Below are 18,917 nucleotides of genomic sequence, written 5' to 3' on the forward strand. Positions count from 1 at the left end.
CAGCCAGAAGTTCACAGCATCGGGCATCTTTCCTGTGGGACGCAGTGAGTTAGTTAGTGCCAGGAGGAGGAACGTCATGCAGAGGGCTGCTAGGCAGAAATCTGGATAGGGGCAAAGGAGAGCAAAGGAGTCTGGGAGAAGGTGAGACTGGGAGCGTGCAGAAGAGGCAGCAGCCCCTTTTAGGGTTTCTCTCTGTTGTCAAGGCCTGGGGTGGGCAGGTAGGTGGCACTTGACCCCACAGAACCAACACCAAAAGGCAGACAAAGGGCAAGCAAGCTGAACCCTTTCTCCCCACTGCATCCCCATGCCCCCTCCACTCACCCAGTGACTCAGAGGCCCAGGGCACATGGGACTCAATGTCAGCCAGAAGCTGGGGCAGCTCAGTGGGCAGGTTGGAGCACTGTTTCTGTATGTAGAGGACCCCCGGGTGCTGGGCCTGACCCTCTATCACGTCGAGCACTCGGCTTACAGGGAGGCGGCGCTCGGCAGGCATCACAAAGCGGTCCCCACGGACAGCATCGGCATAACCATCTGGGGTCACGGCCACACTCACCTCGGTGGAGCCCACCACGGCTCTGAAGAAACGGAAGCCTGGTCTGTCGTCTGCGGCTGATGGCCACCGGTCCACCCCGCCCCCAACGGAACGCCTTACCTCAGGTAGGGCAGAGACCACTTCCAGAGGGCTGGCCAGTGTTGCAGAGCATTGCGGATAATGCAGGGCCTATTGGGGCATACCCAATCCCGGTAGAAGCAGAGGGGACTTGGAGGCTCCTCCAGGTAGGGCACAGCACGAGGCACACTGAGGTCTTAAGGAAGAAACGGGGGTGGGGGTGGTTAATGGTAGCCAACTTCTGTCACACTCAAGAAACCCTCCCTCACGGACATCCTAGGCAAGCTTGCTGCTGGCCAAGGAAGCCTGCAGAGTGAAGCCCTCGGTTCTTCACCCCGGAGACGCAAACTCTCAGCAGCGTCCGTTAGGAAAGGGAATCACCGAGCTGGTGGCCACAGGCTAAATGGGGTGGGGCCTGGCTCTGGGATGGCCCCCATGGACTCACGGGTGTGAAGGCTTGGCTTATAGGGAGTAGTACTATGAGGAGGTGTGGCCTTGTTGGAGGAAGTGTGTTGCTGGAGCTGGGCTTTGAGGTCTTAGAAGTGTGACAGTTTCTCCTTGCTGCCTGTGGATCCTGACGCAGAACTCACAGTTCCACGTCTGCCTGCATGCCGCCATGTTTCCTGCCATGACTGTAATGGACTAAACCTCTGAAACTGTAAGGCAGCCCCCAACTAACTGTCTTCCTTTACAAGAGTTGCGGGAGTCATGGCATCTCTTCACAGCTGTAAAATACTAAGACACCCTCCAATGATGATATTCACCGAGCATCCGAAATGGACCCAGTACTGGGCCTGGCCAGTGTGGATATGGGAGGACAGTCCCAGTTTGCAGCCTATCTATCTGGAGAGGTAACTGCCCAGCAACAACAGTAGAAGAAGGTGGGGGCTGAGGTGAGCTCAGGGCCTCAGGGAACAGCAGCAGCACCCTTAGCCACCAAGGACCAACACTTGTGTACTGTGCCACCTATGGAGACATTTTAGGTGGCTCTGTGTAGCCCTTAAACTGATATGGCGGCTCACATCCATAAACCCAGCACCTGGGTTCAAAACCACCCTCAGTTACATTGTAGGTTCAAGGTCAGCCTGTGTGTGTGACACCACACCTGGCTCTGAAATCTCTTTTGATATACCCAATCCCGCCCTTGGCCTGGCCATCTCTAAGTCCACCCTTTCCTTCCCTCTGCTGCTTTAGATCCAATGTCACCCTGATGAAGCTTCCTTTCCTGACTACCCCCTTTTAAAGTGCCACTTGTTAGAAACAATCCTCATCTCCTTGCCTGGTTAGTGTTTCTCTACAGATTTCTCATTACCTGACCCTGTGTGTTTTCTTTCACCCATTTGTTTATTGGTCTGTCCCAGCAGAACAGAAACACCACAATGTCTTGAATGAGTGTCATGTTTCCAAGTGCATCTCTACAATAGCACCGGAGCACACAGTAGGTGCTCAGCAAATACTTTTCAAAGTCAAATGAAAGTGACTCACACTCTGACTGGTGTTTCTGGTGGAATCCCACTCCCTCTCAAGAACAGCTATCATCTGAACTGCAATCTCACCTTGTCACACACCTAGTGAAGGATCCTTTGGTGGCTCACTGGCCGAACTCAGTCCATGTCTGAGCCCAGCCCATTTCTTCCCAGTCTGCTTTGTTCCCGTCTCATGCCTAACCCTGACCACATGCCCTCTGCTCTGGCTGGACTGTTCCTGCTGCTTACTCTCTTGGCTTTTAGAGAGCAGAGCGCATTGCTTTGTTAATGTTCAGCCTTTTTAATGTCTGACCAAACTGCTTCGGTCCTAACCAGCACTTACTGCAACTCCCAACAAATGTACAGGGCATTCACTTTACCCCTCAGAGCATGCTCGCAGTTACATCTCCAGGCTGACTACCCTGCCTTGCAATCAGCCAGAAAGTGAGTGTCTTTAAATTGGAAATTGGAACCTGTGGTGGTTTGAATAGGTTTGGCCCATGTGTTTGAGTGCTTAGCCATAGGAAATGACACTATTAGGTGTGGCCTTATTGGAGGAGGAGTGGCACTCTTAGGAGGTGTGGCCGTGCTGGAGTAGGAATGGCACTATTAGGGAGTGTGGCCTTGCTGGAGGAAGTGAGGCACTGTACAGGCAGGCTTTGAGGTCTCCTACGCTCAAGCTCCATCTACTGCAGAATCAGAGGCTCCCCTGGCTGTCTTTAGATCAAGGCGTAGAACTCTTGACTCCTCCAGCTCCACGTCTGCCTGGATGCTGCTATGATCCCTGCCATGATAAACAGCCTTTATAGGAGTTTCCCTGGTGTCTCTTTATGGTAATGGAACCCTTAACTAAGAACCACGTGAGAAGTCATTGGTGGGCCAGGAAAACTGCAATGAAAACAGCTAGTCATGTGCTTGCTGCCCGGAATAGGGTTAGAATTACCAAGCAGACAGGGGAGGGCAGCAACTCCACAAAGAAATGGTCATAGAAAGGAACTGGGGCTCAGGACACCTGAGTTACCCTTTGGGATCTGACTGTTTTGCAAAGCTTGAGATCGAACCCAGGATCTCCTACATGCCAGGAAAACACTACCTCTGTTACCCTACCCTAGAGTTTAAGAATATGCAGGGACTGCCATTTGTTTGTTTGGGTTTCTTTGTTTTTGAGACAGGGTTTCTCTGTGTAGACCAGGCTATCCCGGAACTCTGGGATCCTCCTGCCGTTGCCTCCTGACCGCTGGATTAAAGGCACGGCCCCCCCTACCACCTGGCCTGAAACTGCCCTTTTCTTTCCTTTGGATTTTCTGTAACTATGTCAGTTGTATTTGCTCACCATTTTCCTCAGAGACTGACTATTTTTCCCCCTAGAGCTTCAAACTGGACTCCAAACAATTCCTTTGACCCAAGAATTCTGTTAAGAATTTGTAACTGGGGCTGGAGAGATGGCTCAGCAGCTAAGACTCCCAGCACCCACCTGGCAGCTCACAACTGGTTATCACTCCTGTTCCGGAGGATCTGACTCCCTCACACATGCAGGCAAAACACAAATGTACATAAAATTAAAAAATAAAGAAAAATTTATAACTGACAAAAATAAACATTGACACAAAGCATGTTCCAGGCTTAGTCCTCCCTGGTCCCTGTACACTGCAGGGACACACCCTTCGAGGGCTCCATCGACCCCACAACCATCCTCTGACCCAGTGGTTCTCAGCTTTCCTAACACTGCCTGACCCTTTAATGTAGTTCGTGTGTGGTGCTTGCTGCCCTGAACGCCCAACCATGAAAGGATTTAATTGCTACTTCATAACTGTAATTTTGCTAGTGATGAGTCATAACGTAAACATCTGACAGTCAGGATATCTGACATTTGACCCCTGTGGGGTCACAACCCGTAGGATGAGAACCACTGTTCTAACCACTTTCTGTGTGACACAGCTGTTAACGTAATCTTTTGCTCCCTGAGAATGTAAGCTGTGTGGAGACAGCTCTCTCTCTCTGCGCGTGTGTGGGGGCGTATGCCTGTGCACGCATGTGGGGAGGCAGTTGGCATCAGGTGTCCATCCTTCTCCACTTTATTTTCTCAGACAAAGTCACTGCATCTGGAGTTCATCAGTTGCTAGGCTGGCTGGCCCCTGGGGTCCTCCTGCCTCTACTTCCCAGCTCCGGAACCCCATCAGACATCCACCATCACCACACCCAGCGTCTTACATGGGTGCTGGGGATCTGAACTCGGGTCATCTTGTGCTTAAGCACTTGACCCACGGAGCCATCTCTCCAGCTCGTTTAATGATGTGACCTAAATCCCCTCTGGCTGGTGAGATGGCACAGCAGGTAAAGGCACCGGTTGCCAAGTTTAACCACACAGAGCATACACATTCTGGCACCCAGAGCCACTTAAGCTTTGTTAAATAAAGTCATGTATTCGTAGACTTACTTAAAACCGGTTAAAATAGCTGCATGTCTATCAATAACGGGCACACTGGTTCACAGGTGTGAAAAATCGAGGCAGAGGCACCTGGGATGCCCTCTAAGACAGCAAAACCTGCTTAGTAGATTTACAGTAAAACAGTCTCTCTGGAAAGACAGAAGTGGGAATGAAGCTTATTTTAATTTACATTACGAACAGAGGTGCCTGCACTGCTGTTCAGTAAGAGATGATTTAGCAAAAAGGAAAAAACAAAAAAAGGAATGAGGTACTGAGGAGCAGAGGAAGAAGAAACATAACATCTAATTGAGGAACAACCAAGACCGTTTCGTGCGGCTGCCTACACTCCTCGGAGCTTGAAGTCTGAATGAACAGGCCGACTGCTTCAGAACTCCCCGGCATCCGGGACATTAGAGGCTCTGTACCGAGTGCAGCAGAGCAGAGCACGGGACTCAGCGCCCGGCTGGCTTTGAGAGTGACGCTGTGACTACTACCGTGGGGGCGGCGCTGGGCAGGCAGTCCGGCGTGCGAGCGCGAGCTGAGGAACGTGTGGCCGCCGGTCGGGCACTCATGCACACACGATCCGAGTTTCCGGGACCCCAGGCTCCCTCCACGTTGTCCTGGCGCGGACGCTGCTGCCTGTGAGTCCACTCACCGCGAGCCGCCGCCGGGAACTCTTGCAACGCCCTCCGCACCGCGTCCAGAGCCGTCTCCGCCATGAGGGCCGCGGGAAGAGAACCCGCCCCTATTTCCGCTTCAGGGCCGCAGCCCCGCCCCTGTGCCCGCCCTCGCCCCGCCCTTCGAGGAGGAGCATGGAGCGGCGCCTTCTTCGGAATTTGCTAGCCAGTTAACAAATGATTGTGTTTATTGACAACTTCATACATAGGTACAAATGAGACGTTAAAACAGCCCCCACCCCGGACGGCCGGGGAGGAGACAGGCGCCACAGTATAAAAGTTATAAATAAGGGGCTTTCAAAACTGGAACGGGGCAAATCCGGACGTGGGCAGCAGTTGCCAGTGGCTTCAGACATGCAGAAGAGGACAGAGCGCCGCTGGCCACAAGCCCCCACCCATGCAGGGTAGAGGCGCAAGGAAAGACCCGCTCCCTTGAGAAGGGCAGGCTAGCTAAGGACCTCTAAGAGCCTGGAGGAGGTCAGGGTAGTCCTACTGCAGTGGGCGGGTTTGCTAACCCTCAAGCTGCCAACGGCTCCACCTCCAACTGTTACAGTTCTTTGGGCTAGGGGTTTGGCTATGCGGGTGATAGAAAAAAAAAAAGGGGGGGGAGAATAAATGGTTTAGTGTACTCAGGACACTCGGGCTAAACCAACAAAGCTAAGCACCCATTAAAACCCAGTTTCCTTTTAGCTTCTGCCTTCGCGGGTTCTACAGGTCTTTGTAGTCCAGACCTGGTGAAAAGTCACTCTGCCTTACCTGATGGAGGAGGAGGGAGGGCCCAGACACACACATTCATTCCAATTCTGCAACCATCTCACTAATTGTTCCTACCTACACCTGCCTATGCCTTTTCTTCACCCTCTAACAATTACAATTCTATCCCCCTACCTCTGCCACCTACTTGTCCACCTCTTAACTTTTCCAGTGTGTCTCTTGCCCAGAACCCCAACTCCACAACCTCCACTATCCAGCATCTCTGGGCGCCCAGCACTGTCTTTGAAAAAGAGCCTCCTCCGAGAGCCAGGTGTCCCAGAGGCCATGTCCTGTCAGCCTGGGCTGCAGGCACCAAGAACCCAGAATTTAAGTGTAGTGTGTTCCATTCCTTTCCATATTTCCGGATAAGAGTTCTAACTAATCCAGGCTAGTGAAGCTGGGGGCAAAATGCGAAGAAACCAGGGAAACACAAGCCAGGCTAGTATTCTAATAATGAGCGCTCAACTCTGTATTCAATTGTGGTAGGGGGCAAAGTTCTAGGGAGGTGGGCCAGTGCCCTGTAAACCATGAGGGTACTTCCAATACAAGTTTCTGATTGCGCGTTGCCCAGGCTGTAGGGAGAAAAGTGGTCCTTGGGGCTTCAACGGTCCACTGGAGACAGGGCTGGAGAACAACCCTGAGGAGAATAGGCCGGGCTTTATGTTTGCCCAGTGGAGGGCTTTACTGTCCTGCAGCAAAACCCACAACCAGCTCCACAAGAAAAAAAAAAAAAAAAAAAAAAAGGATGGGGTAGAAGGTAGAAGATGCTGGGGCTCTCTTGCAGGAAGAACGGGAGTGGAATGTGGGGCTCAGGTCCTGACACCAACTCAAGTCTTGTAATGGCTGGGAACACCCTGGAGGCCAGGCAGCAATACTTTTCTCAGCTGCCAGGAGTTGGGGAAACCACCCCTGCTCTGACAGCTGGAGGGCACAGCTGCCGTGGGAGTAGAGGTAAAGGTTACAGTTGGCTCTAGGGCCCTCCATACCATGTCACCTTTCATCTCTACCCCAGAGTACCCTGTGTATGCTCCACCCCAGGGAGCTGATCCCTGAAGTAACTTCAAATGGCTTCTAAGAAGAGAAGGCCAGCCCTTCCCAATGTCCCCAGATGAGGCAGGCTGCCCTCCTACCCCTCACAGCACCAAGATGACACAGACTCAAGATCTGTCCTGCTAAGAGCCACGGGATGGGCTTTAGAGGCAGGAGTCCCAAGGAAGTGAGGCAACAGTCAGGGAAATAAATTAATAAATACAGGGGCCCATGAGGAGCAGCTGGGAAGGCTGCTTTGCCTCTGAGCACTGATCCCTGCTATCCACTCCAGACATTCTCACAGATTTTGATGAGTGGATGAAGGGCTAGAGTTTGGAATGGGGAACATTTCTCTTGGGACAGGCTTGAGGAACTCAGAGTCTGCACTCCATGCGCCGCTCCACAGCTCGAAGCAATAGCTCTGAGTACTGCTCCAACAGGGCCTGAGTTTGCTCAGCCCCCACAGCCCCAGGGCTGCCACCTGGGCTGGACAGCGCAGCCCCGGCCAGGGCCTCCAGCTCCTGCCGCACGGAGGAGAAGGTGTCTCTCAGGAGACGGGTGATGTGACTCTGCTCTGCTGAAGGTGTCTTACAGCTTGTCACCTGCAACAAGAACACCGGAAGTGAAAAGGAAGAACGGTAGAGAGTGACTATAGAAAAGGCGGATCTGCCAGGGCCTAGCCTGCCCAGGAGAAAGGACTGCCTGGCGGTTCCACACACAACATCACTGTGACCCAGATAAGGATCCCTCCAGACTAACAGAACCATCTACTTCTGCTTGACCACTGTACCCAACAAGTCACATAGGCTGTAATTTCTCTTTCAAACGTGGCACTGTAAAAATTGTTTCTATATCTAAAGTGCCCAAACCATTTTGGGATATAAAAAAAAAAAAAAAAAGCATTTCTATTAATAGTTACACTGAGACAACAGGCATGAATTGGGATTTTCTTGAACAATATGGTATTCAAAGCTATAATCCCATATTGAGGGCTCTAGTTCTTAGCCAGATCCTGGGGCTGAGAGGCCTGGCTCCGACCCTCTCATCAGCCAGTATGCAGAAGAACCTTTACTGTTCTCGACAGACACTCAGCTGTCACGCATCGAGCAAGCTGGGCAGGCTGTGAGCCCACCCGTTTCTGCCCACTACTCACCAAGTGGTAGAGATGCACGGCCTGGTGAACATTCCCCCGGAGCTCTGCCACAAGCTGTTCACATTGTTGCAGGCTCAAGGCCAGTTCTGAAGGACAAGTACCAGTGAGGTCCAGCTGCTCCTTCAGACACCCCAACCTAGGCTCTCGGCAGTGCTGTCATCCGCAGCAGCCCATGGGCCTGCCTCTCCTCCACTCTCAACACCTTCCCCAACACCACACAGACAGAGTGCAGACGAAAAAGCCAGCCCCCACTCTACCCCAGCATCTAGAACACACTAAAGGGCTCGGTGGGTCATAGGGAGACGATGAAGGGGGCAGGAGTGTCTCACCATCAGAGGTGTGACTTACGGACCAAGAAAGGAGCAACACAACACGACAAAAAAAAAAAAAAAAAAGCCAAAGGCTGGACACACAGAAATGAGATGGAGCCAGAAAGTAGCCAAAAGAGAGAATGGGATGAGATGAGACTAAAGAGCATTGCATACCTGGGTCCTGGTTCGGGGCTGCCCCTGGCCTGGTGCCTTCCATGGCGTTAGGAGTCTTCTCGGGGGTTGGGGGCTGCAAACGCTCAGGGCCTTGGAGGAGTTGCTGGGCACAGGGGTGTTTGGGGCTAGGATGAGCTTGGCACTCTGTCCTAGGTTTATGAGTGGTTCCCTCCCCTACAACCGCAGTGTGAGCCTTTCCTAGGCTCACCAGGGAGCCAGTCTGTTCTGCTTCACTGTGGACCAGGACCTTGGTTACAGGTGAGAATGTGGTCAGAGTAGGACGGTCAGGAAGTGGTTTGGGGATGTCCAAAACAAGGTGAGCCCGGCTAGGTAGAGCTGGTTTGTTGAATGGTGAGATTCGTGCTGGTGTAGGAGCTGGAGGTTCAGCCGCCAGGCCTGGGTTCTCACCAACAGAAATGCTTCGAGCTAGCTTGGCCATAGAACTGGTGGTGGGGCTCTGGTAGGAGTGGGGCCGAGATGGGTGGCCATCAGCTTGTGGCAGGGATCCTAAGCTGCCTTGGATCTCCACCTCCCGGGAGGGCAGGGGACGCGATGAAGGCAGCTCATCTGCATTGGAGACAGGAACAGATGCAGGGCAGGTGGTGAGGAAGGCATGCCAAATGCTAGGGCTCAGTCCCTGGTGGCTACGCCCCCTGGCCCATACCTGACCACTGAGGGACATGCAGTGGCAGGCGTGGGGACACGCCAGGGCCACACCAGCCCGCCTTCCTCCAGCACGCCCACACACGTGTCCCCCACTCCCCACTTCCTGGAGCTGAGCTCAACAGGGTCCTCACCGTGTGCTACCAGGCAGTGCACCGACTGGGCTTTCTGGAGTGCAGCTAAGGGGCGGGCTGCAGCCACTTTCTTGGGGGCCCAGCTGCTGTCCAGGTTGTTACGACGTCGTGGCAACAGCACGGGGGCCACCCGCTGGGGGCCGGAGTTGCCAGAAGAGGGTTCCTTTTCTGGGGGTGCTCCTGGGGGAGTGGCACCACTGCCTTTTAGCTGCTCACCGGATACCTGTGCCACCTGGTCAGGTCTTGACAAGGTCAAGCTTGAGGAGGACAGGGATGGTTCCCTACAGGGAGAATGGAAAGGCTTCAGAAGAAGGCCCAGAGAAGGCTCAGTGGTTATCTCCCTCTAAGATGGCCAGATGCTCTCCTAGACAGAGAGATGCCAGGAGAGGACAGGCACAAAGCAAGACAGGGTTGGAGTGAGGCCACTTGTTTCAAATCCTAAGAGTACGAAGTACCCTTAGGGAAAGGAGAGAAGAGAGCTACATACTGTGCCAGGTGCAGGAGCACCAGGTCAGTAGAGCCACGTGGGGGCTGGTCTGTACCTGAGTGGGGAGGTCTGCACTTGCAGCAGGAATCGTGATGAGATGCTCCGAGACTCTGTTCTTTCTTGGACTCGTGCTGGACCCCCTGCAGGAGGCATAGAAATCATGAACTGAGTCAGTTCAGTTCTTGCCTCCCCTACAAAGAAACCTCAGGCACCGCCTGCCAGGCCTCTCTCTCGGCTGGGCATGGCAGAGAGGAGGGCAGATGCAGTAACTGAAGGCTGGGCCCCTCACCACACCTGGAGCAGCCCCATTGGCCAGAGTCTCAAAGTGCTGTTTTAGAAACTGCTCCTGATCCGGGGTATGAGGGCTGCCTTCTTGTAGCCCACAGAGGCCAGTGCCTCCCTCTTCTTCCTCTTCTTCCTCACCCTCGGCCGGCTCTTCAAGGTCTGAGGAGATGCCATCCACACTTAGGGGCTCTGTGCTCTCAGAGTCTGGATGTGGGGGAGGGAAGAGGCATCACACTGTACCTATCAGTCATGGGTCTTGCCTCCCCTGCTTCAGCCAATCGTCCCTTCCTTACCTTCATTGGGGTGCTCAGGGCTGGAGAGCCGGCTGCTGCTGTAATCCACAGAGCACGCGCTGTCAGGACTGTGCTTCTCTGAGCCCCTGCTGCCTGGGTACACCCTTCCTAGGGACCCTCGGCTTGGAGCCTGCACCTGAAACGCACTGCCAGGAAGGCCAGCAAAGGAGAGGAAAAACAGTGAGCGGGGGTCAGCAGTCTACTGAAGTCCTGCCTGTGAACACAGCAGGAATGAGGTAGAGGCAGACCCTGAGGGGCTTAACTGAAAAATCTCAGAGGGAGAGCAAGACTAGGGGCTGCATGGCCCCATGAGCTCTGGCCAGGGCACAACCCTTGCCTGGTATCCATGGTGGGGCTGTCACTGGGTTCCGGGTAGACAATACCATCTTCAATGGGTGAAGGCTCCAGATCTTGGGCAAAGACTCCTTCCTCTTGTGACAACAACTGGATAATGTGGGGACAGGAACAGGGTTGGGAAGCCTGAAGCTGGGGGGCCTTTTCATTCTGGAAACACACAAAGAAAGGGGCACTTGTGAGAAGGTGAGAAGAGGGTGCTGAGAGGAGGCAGCAGTAGGCGAGGATTTGGTGCACAGCAGCTCTAAGGAAGGAGCATACTGCAGCTCTGGGGACAGGCAGCAGGAGGCCAGGTCCGGCCAGCACTGCAAGCTTCTAGACGAGCCGTAGTAGCACTCAGATTGCCAAGCTCTAGGCCACTTAGCACCAAGAGGCCTCCCAAAAGCTACTGTTGCCTCCTGGCCCACCCCAGTCACCACACAGCCCAGCCAGCCCTACTACAGCTGCATTTCAGATGACCCATGTGACAAAGAGACAGAGAAACCATAGACGTCTCCATCAAGCCTCAGCTGCTAGCACAAGGCTACCTGAGGCTTCCTGAGGTCTCGAGGGAGCTGGTTGCAAGCTGACTCACCTGGCTAGCATATGAGAGTTCAGGAGCCTGGGGACCATGCTTCCCAGGACCAGCTGGGGACTCAGCCAGTGAGTCCTGGCTGGGGCCTCGAGGGCTTGGGGCCAAGGTCTCTAGCTGTCTCAAGTCCAGCATGGAGCGAACACTCAGCTCCACGCCTGGCTGAGCCCAGCGCCCTCTTCTTTTGGGTCCTGTGTTCACTGCAGGAGGTGGGCCCAGAAACTCCATAGTCTCTTGTGCCTGGTGGTTGTAGGTGAAAAAGCAGTAAGTTAGAATCATGCTATCAACACATACACGTTTGTGTATCTATTTTGTATGAATCTTCTATGCACTAGCTTATTTTGTCTCTATAACAATCTTACAGAGAAGGCAGCATGATTATCCCCGGCCCTACACAGGAGGGAGACAGAAGCACAGAGAATTTCAGTGACTAGTCCAAGTCCATGTGGGATAGTGAGGGGCTCAAGAGTGCACACTTCGAGCCGCAGTCTAGACCCTCAAAATAGGAACCTCTCTAGTTTCCGCCTTCACCTGGCGTCTTACACAGTCTAGAGGTAGGGCTCTAAATAATCCTGTTCTCTGAAGATACCCAACAGAACCAAGAATCCCATCTTAGCACTAAGGAGCAACCAACAACGAAGGACTGAGAGCCCAGCGTGGCCAGAGAGCTCCAGACTCCACATCGTCGCCATCTGTGGGACTGCTACCAGCAACACAGAATGCTGGGCTCCAAATCCCAACTTGGGACATGTGAGCACTGGGCTGCTTTGGGGCTTGCTGAAATGTCTATCCCTCTTGGGCACTCTGAAACAGCCACCTAGCAACAGGCCTTCTTGCGGCCTTTCCCCTCTGACTGTTCTGAACTAACTTCCTCTTTGGGGTCTTCAGAGCTATAGTTTCCCTGGATTTCTACTTGCTGGCCCTTGGATTTCCTGGCCTTTCATTCTAACCATGTGACTCACACACCGTTTTACTCGTCAGCACATGCTGCTTGTTTGTAATTGGTGTCTGGTTTTGTTTAAGCAGTGTGTGTGGCACAGGCCTTTATTCTCAGCTCTCAGAGGCAAAGAAAGGCCTTGTGAATCTCTGTGAGTTCCAGGCCATCCAGGGCTGCATAGTGAGACCATGTGACCATGTCTCAAAACAAAATCTTGACTGTATAGTGGAGCTGAGCTCACCTGATACAGGAAGGAAAGACTGAGGTTCCCCTTATCCCTTATCCCAGATCAGACCAGCTGCCTGACCTCAATGATAGGCCTTCCTTGGAAACAGGAATGGAGCATGTGGGCAGATCCTATGCTCAAATGCCTCACGAGGGCACAGGGGTCTCTGATGCTACTCTCACTTCTAATACCCTTGGAACCACATTTCAGTGATGGAAACTTACCTGACTCATTTCCCAGTGAGACAGGCTTCGGAGCAGGGCTGGACTAGAGCCTGAGGCCAGACAGAAACAGGCAGTCAGAAGGACTGTTTCCTGCCCACCCACCTCTGGGACCAGCAGCCCACAACATCCCCTTCCTCTGTGTGACCTCTGCGATGGCTCCATGGTCCAGATGAACTTATCTAACCTCTACACCAGCTAGCACCTGTCTTCCTTCCCCACTGCTGCCACAAACCTGGATCTTTCTTGGTGCTCTTGCCAAGGATGGGCAGAGCTGGCAGTTCTTCTTCTTCGGTACCCTCATCCTCTCCCTCCTTGTCACTGTCTGAGGAAAGAGCTGGTCCAGAAGGGGGTATCACTGGAACTTGGTGCCTGAGTCCAAGAAAAGTCACAGGGAGAGAAGCCTCATGGGTGAAGAAGCCAACACGATGGGCTTCTGCATGAGAAGGAAGGTCTTGGGAGACACTGGCGCTGCTAAATACCAGGTTCTACATGGATCAGGGAGATCACAGCAAATTATGTGGACAACAAGGAGCAGAGTCCATCTCTGCCCCACTTACTGTTTGGGTCCAGAAGCCCTTTGGGGAGAGGTTGGGCCTTGCTGCTTGGACCCTCGCTGTCGCTGGCGCAACTCAGCCAGGCGCTGCCTCATGCTGATAGTCATCTCAGAGCTCAGGCGCCAGACAAATATGCAGCTAGGGTGGAGCACAGCATTGGGTGAGAGGCAGGGAAAGACTCTGGAGGTAGCAACACCATTTGCTCTACTTCCCATGCATTGGCAAGGTGACCCGAGACCCCCTCCATTGCTACATCAGGCCCCACCAAGAAATAGCCCTATTCAAACCCACTTCCCAGAGACTGAATTCATGAGAGGAAGTGAGAGGAGGGACAGAAGAATCTGCCTCTCAGGGTGCTTCTGCTCACCTGTCCCCTGACACAGAGATGAGATGTTTGCAATCATTACTAAATTTCATGCCAGTGACAATCTCTGTAAAGAGTAAAGAATACAGTCTATGAGCTGTCATGAAGGTCCAACCAAGTTCCTGCCTGTTCCTGCACCGGGGATGCACACTGGCTGAAGAGGAGGGTCAGGTTCTATCCACACTTAGGGGCTTTGTGCTCTAAGAGTCTGATGTGGAGAAGGGGGAAAGTACCAACCACACCGCCTCCTTCTGCCACAGGGCTTCCTACCCTCGCTTCAGTCCGTTGACCCCTCCCCCAGGGTAGATGGGCAGTTGTGGGTGGCAACAGACAAGGGAAGAAAGCTGAATTTCAAATGGGGAGGTGGGTGCTACACTCACCTGAGTGACCAAACATAGTGGCCACACACTCGCCTGAGGAGAAGTCAAAAATGGAGAGATTCTTATCAGAACAGCTGGTGGCAATGTAGATCCCTGAGGGGTCTGTCTGCACCTGGGAAGACACAATGAGGAACGAGGAGACAAGTGCCACTCCCTCTTCCTTTGGGGCCACTCTGTCCCCGGCCACCTGGTGCTGTGCTTGTCTTGCTGGGGCCTTACCTTAATGAGAGTGCCGTCTTCACCCTGTGACCCTTTGTACAGCTTTTTCTGCTTCCCGCTGCTGATGTTGAAGATCCTGTAAAGGAAGGTACCTGTTCACGGCAGGCCTGAGGGCTGGAGCACACCAGGTCCAGGCACAGGTATCACCCCCCACTTGTTCTGGGAGCGCCCTCTCCACACCTGAGGCCCACTCTCTTAGGTGAGGCAAAGCACTTTGCTGCCTCAGAGGGGATCGAAAGCCTGGACAAAAAGGCAGGTGTGGGGACTGAGCTGCATGAAAGACTGAGAAGTGGAGCCCAGAAAAATGGCTGAGAGGGTAAAGGCCCTTGCTGCCAAGCCGGATGAATTAAGTTTGATCTCCAGGAGCCGTGTCATGGTAAGATAACCACCACTCCTGAAAATAGTCCCCTAACCTCCACCTGCTCAGCATGTCACCTGGATCTCCTCCCCCAAAATCAAGAAATCGAAACTGAATTTTTAAATGAGTCTGAGAAGGGAATGCCCACCGAATATTTCGGTCTTGGCAGCCGATGGCTGTGTACTTCCAGCTGGGTTCCACATCCATGTCATAGAGGGTTGTCTTCCGTACCACGTGGTGTGTTCGTGTAAACTGCACCCCTTCTCCAGACTGCAGCAGGGAGGACATGGGCAGGCCACACCCAAAAGCATTACCAGGTCACAAAGTTCACCCTGCCTCCCTTCCCGGCTTGTCCTGTAACCTGAAACCCATTCCCACGCCTGCCCTGGCAGGGATGCCCAGAGTCCTTACCTTCTGTGCAGTTCGGAAGTAAATGCTCTTGTCTGCACCACAGCTGATCATTCTCACTTGCCCATCACTGGCTATGGGAGACAGGGACCTGGCTGCTTCCACCATATCAAGGCAGCCCTTCTCCTGCCTTCCTCATTTTCCCCCATAGTGGACCAACCAATTAGAATGCATCCCACTAAACCTATGTCTCCACCCTCACCCCAACTTGCCTGGCTCAGGGTCTCCTAGACTGAAAATTTATATTCCAGCTGTCTTCCCACCTAACCTCATGACTCCCAGGTACTTCCCCATACTTCCAAGCAGACCCTTCTCATCGAAGTACAGCAAGGCAGTAGGTAGAGGGATGTATAGCCTCAACCGCCCAGTGCCCACCTGCAAACTTGACAGCAGTGATAGAGGAGGAGTGCTCGTCCAGTGTCTGCTGCAGGCTGTACTCCCGCCCAGCGTCCAGCACATGGATCAGACGGTCCCGGCTTGCTGAGGCTAGCAGCTTCAGACCTGGAGTTGGAAGGACCTCAACAGCTCACACAAACCAGCCCTTGACAATGCCCAGTAAAGAGTCCCAAGTGGCTGGAGTCTCATATTCTTAAAGCTACATGAATCACAGAACAGGGACAGAACTCTTCTTAAAATCCTTCAAAGACTAAATGATCCAAATGATTACAAAACCCAAGATTATCAGAAGCTAAGACAGGTATAAGATGGCACTGGCAGGACAGGAGGGGCCCTATGTCAGAGCTAGACCTTGCCGGTACTTGGGCTAGACCTTACCTGTGTCTGGCTTAGAGTATTCCAGGCACAAGATCTCAGAGTCATGGGCCTCTACCTTCAGCATCTCATTCAGTGACTGCAGCTCATGTACCCTACAAAGATGAGAAGTCACTGCAGGCTGCAAGAGGAGAGACCTCCTTTTTCTGTTACATCTACTCACCACCTTTAAAAAAATACTTTCAAGTTAAAAAAAATCTTCAAATACTACAGGTGTTCTTTTTGTTGTCGTTTGTTTGTTTGTTTTTCAAGACAAAACAAACTGTGTATTTCTGGTTGTCCTGGAACTCTGTAGAGCAGGCTGGCCTCTAGCTCGGAGATCTGCCTGCCTCTGCCTCCTGAGCGCTGGGGCTAAAGGTGTGAGCCACCACTGTGAGGCCCTTTGACCAGTTCTTAATTAACATGCATAACAACAGCATTATCAGAGCCAGGACATTTACATACTATTAACTAAATATCTTATTCACATGTCATCATTTTTTCTGTATGTCCTTACTTGATCCAGGATCTGAGAGTCCAAATGGCATTTGTCACCCCTCTTTAGTGTCCCGTAGTCTGTGACAGTCTTTCCATTCTTCCTTACCGTTCATAGCTTGACATTTTTGAAGAGCACTGACAGTTACTCTTCTGTATGTATCTCCTTTGAGCCTCTCCTGAGTTATATGCATTTTTTTTTTTTTTGCAAGAACACCACAGAAACAATACTATGTCCTGTTAAGAACACCATATCATGGGCTTCCTCATGCCAATGTGTGGGTGATGTGCCACTTGTCTAAGATGGCTTTCCTGGGCTCTCCACTGTAAGCTCATTCTTTCCTTTTTAGGAAATTAATTTTGTTTCTGAGGTCTTAGGGGGAAACAACCCCTCCTAAAGTACTGTCCTTGAGGACCCAACCACCCCAGCTACCATGGGAGGCAGTCAGGACCTAGCCCAGAACTGACATTACCTCAGGGTCCCCATTCGGTCTCCTGAAGCTAGGTGCTGTCCATTGGGGCTGATGCACACAGAACGGATGCCTACTCGGGGATCCATCAAGGACCCATCAGCTTTGTCTCCTCCAGGGAGCTCAGTGTCCAACAGAGCCTGAGTGTTCCCGTCTACATAAATGATCTTAATGAGATCCTAGTGGGAAAGAAAGGTGAGAAGAGATGGGATAGGATGCAGGATGGCTGCAAGCAGTGACGAATGTTGGGCAAAATCTACTCTTGGCTCATAGAACCCTGCCAAATAAAAGCTGAATGGTCAAGATTAGGGAAGCCAGTTTCTGAAAACAAGGTCAAAATCAATAGGCATGGGAGCATTAGTATGAAATGGGAGGCCCAAGCCTCTGCTCACATTGCTGAGGATGTTTCGGTGCAGGGTAGAGCCATGTACCCCAGAGCTCTCTGTGTTCCACAGGCGGATGGTGTTGTCTGAGGAGCAGGTGATAAAGGAACTGGGGGGAAGACAGGCCTGATTACTGTCCTTCACCTCTGGGTAGACCTGAAGGGACAGGCAGAAGAATTAGACTTTCATTTGGCGGGAGATTTATCTATTCAAGAAGATGGGAAAAGTAATGAAATGGAGACAGCAAGCTATGACTTAGCCAGATGGCTGACAGAGTAAGGAAGCAGCACATTGCTGTTACACACACAGTGAGAAAAACCCACGAACCCAGTACTTCTTCCTACGTGCCGAAATGTCTCAGTTACGTCATGTCATTTCTTTTCATTGTTAGAACAATTGCATGACCTGTACACATCATTTTAGAGTTAAGGAATCTGAGGCTTGGTCAGGTTTAGTAACTGGTCTAAGATCCCTGAGCCCAGGATAAGGCAAAATTCGGGCTAGACAGAGGCACACCAGGAGCCTGAGATGCACAGGCACTACCATTTGACACAAGCCCCAGAGTTCACGCCAGGAAAGCCACTGAAATCAGCGAGGCAGGAACCTAAGGCTCTCCTTAGTCTTGCCCACTTTCCACCCTCACAATGGTATTCCAGCAAACCCATTCCACGTACCTCCACACTCCAGACACAGGAAGAATGATACAGAGCTGAGTACACCTTGCCCACTTTCTTGGGGTCCCTCACATCCCAAACATAGATGCTGTGGTCGTTGTATACACAAGACAGCCACTGATTAGTTGGATCAAAGGTCAAGGCAATGGTGTCTGGGTACCTGGCATCAGCCCCTCCAGAGAAGAGGCAGCTGGGAGAAAGGAGAGGAGTTAGAATAAAGGAGCACAGGGAGCTGTCTCCAGACCTCCAGGTTAGGAAGTAGATCTGACAAGACAAAAGCACATATCCTAGAGACACCATCCAGGAGCGGACCCAATGCCAGCTGCTGGGCAAGTGTTTTCCAGAGGACACTAACAAACTCACAGACCACCAGTATCAGACAAGGTAATTCTGTGGTTCAATGGGCCCAACGAAATCTAGGTAGTTCTGTAAGCATTTCTGCACAGAGATCAAAACAAGACTATTATACAAACCACAAAAATGGGGCTAGGAATGAAGCTCAGTGGTAGAGCACTTGTCTAACAAGCAAGGCCCTGAGTACGATCTCCAGCACCTCAAAATCACCACCACCACCTTCACTGAGGAGGACACTTGCCGAACCGTAAAAATGACCAGCCATCACCCTTTCCCTTCCAGCATGACTGCTGGCTGTGTCTTTCCATAGCAGCAAGATGTCCGACTGTAAAATGACCCTACTTCCTTCTATCATCCAGCCAGATTTAATGCCACCTCTTCCCAACACTAACTGAGTGAGACATTCATGGTCCTCCAGGGTATTTAATCCTCTTGGTTCTGACAATTACCAAGAAACCCAAATTCCTTTGTCTACACAGGTGATCTTTAAGCATTGCCCTTCTTTCTGTTTCCTGAGGTATGGAACAGCGGGCCCCACATAGCTCACCTGGCCTCGGTGATGCTGGCGATGTCCGTTCCCAGGGCATGGGGTCTGGGTAAGGTACTGAGGAAGTGCAGGTTGGAGGGATTGAACAGGCGCACAGTACCGTCAGCACAGCCACAGAAGATGTACTCCTGGCTGACAGAGATGCAGTGGGCCACAGTGGTCTGTGGGCAGAGCAGCTCAGGTCAG

The 18,917-nt window shown here is 52.3% G+C and overlaps 1 protein-coding gene across 3 annotated transcripts in view; it reads right to left on the reverse strand.

Annotated features, from left to right (window-relative positions):
- Window positions 1–5,351: 5,351 nt before the first annotated feature.
- Mapkbp1 (mitogen-activated protein kinase binding protein 1) overlaps window positions 5,352–18,917 on the reverse strand; it is a 50,742-nt gene continuing 37,176 nt past the window's right edge. For 2 of the 3 annotated variants that reach the window (XM_021647590.2, XM_021647589.2), the window contains 23 exons: window positions 18,732–18,892; window positions 17,831–18,020; window positions 17,166–17,312; window positions 16,777–16,952; window positions 15,833–15,924; window positions 15,434–15,559; window positions 15,062–15,132; window positions 14,799–14,920; window positions 14,293–14,368; window positions 14,074–14,185; window positions 13,697–13,760; window positions 13,333–13,467; window positions 13,008–13,144; window positions 12,776–12,825; window positions 11,392–11,628; window positions 10,801–10,967; window positions 10,464–10,609; window positions 10,180–10,374; window positions 9,941–10,025; window positions 9,399–9,679; window positions 8,602–9,168; window positions 8,117–8,202; window positions 5,352–7,565 (listed from right to left, as the gene is read on the reverse strand). In XM_021647590.2, the coding sequence (XP_021503265.1) occupies window positions 7,338–7,565; window positions 8,117–8,202; window positions 8,602–9,168; window positions 9,399–9,679; window positions 9,941–10,025; window positions 10,180–10,374; window positions 10,464–10,609; window positions 10,801–10,967; window positions 11,392–11,628; window positions 12,776–12,825; window positions 13,008–13,144; window positions 13,333–13,467; window positions 13,697–13,760; window positions 14,074–14,185; window positions 14,293–14,368; window positions 14,799–14,920; window positions 15,062–15,132; window positions 15,434–15,559; window positions 15,833–15,924; window positions 16,777–16,952; window positions 17,166–17,312; window positions 17,831–18,020; window positions 18,732–18,892 (3,651 nt within the window). In that variant the 3' untranslated portion in view covers window positions 5,352–7,337. The remainder of the gene's footprint in view (window positions 7,566–8,116; window positions 8,203–8,601; window positions 9,169–9,398; window positions 9,680–9,940; window positions 10,026–10,179; window positions 10,375–10,463; window positions 10,610–10,800; window positions 10,968–11,391; window positions 11,629–12,775; window positions 12,826–13,007; window positions 13,145–13,332; window positions 13,468–13,696; window positions 13,761–14,073; window positions 14,186–14,292; window positions 14,369–14,798; window positions 14,921–15,061; window positions 15,133–15,433; window positions 15,560–15,832; window positions 15,925–16,776; window positions 16,953–17,165; window positions 17,313–17,830; window positions 18,021–18,731; window positions 18,893–18,917) is intronic. The other variant, XM_060371542.1, reaches the window with a different exon arrangement.

The sequence above is a fragment of the Meriones unguiculatus genome, chromosome 18 (genome assembly GCF_030254825.1).
Source record: "Meriones unguiculatus strain TT.TT164.6M chromosome 18, Bangor_MerUng_6.1, whole genome shotgun sequence".
NCBI lineage: Eukaryota > Metazoa > Chordata > Mammalia > Rodentia > Muridae > Meriones > Meriones unguiculatus.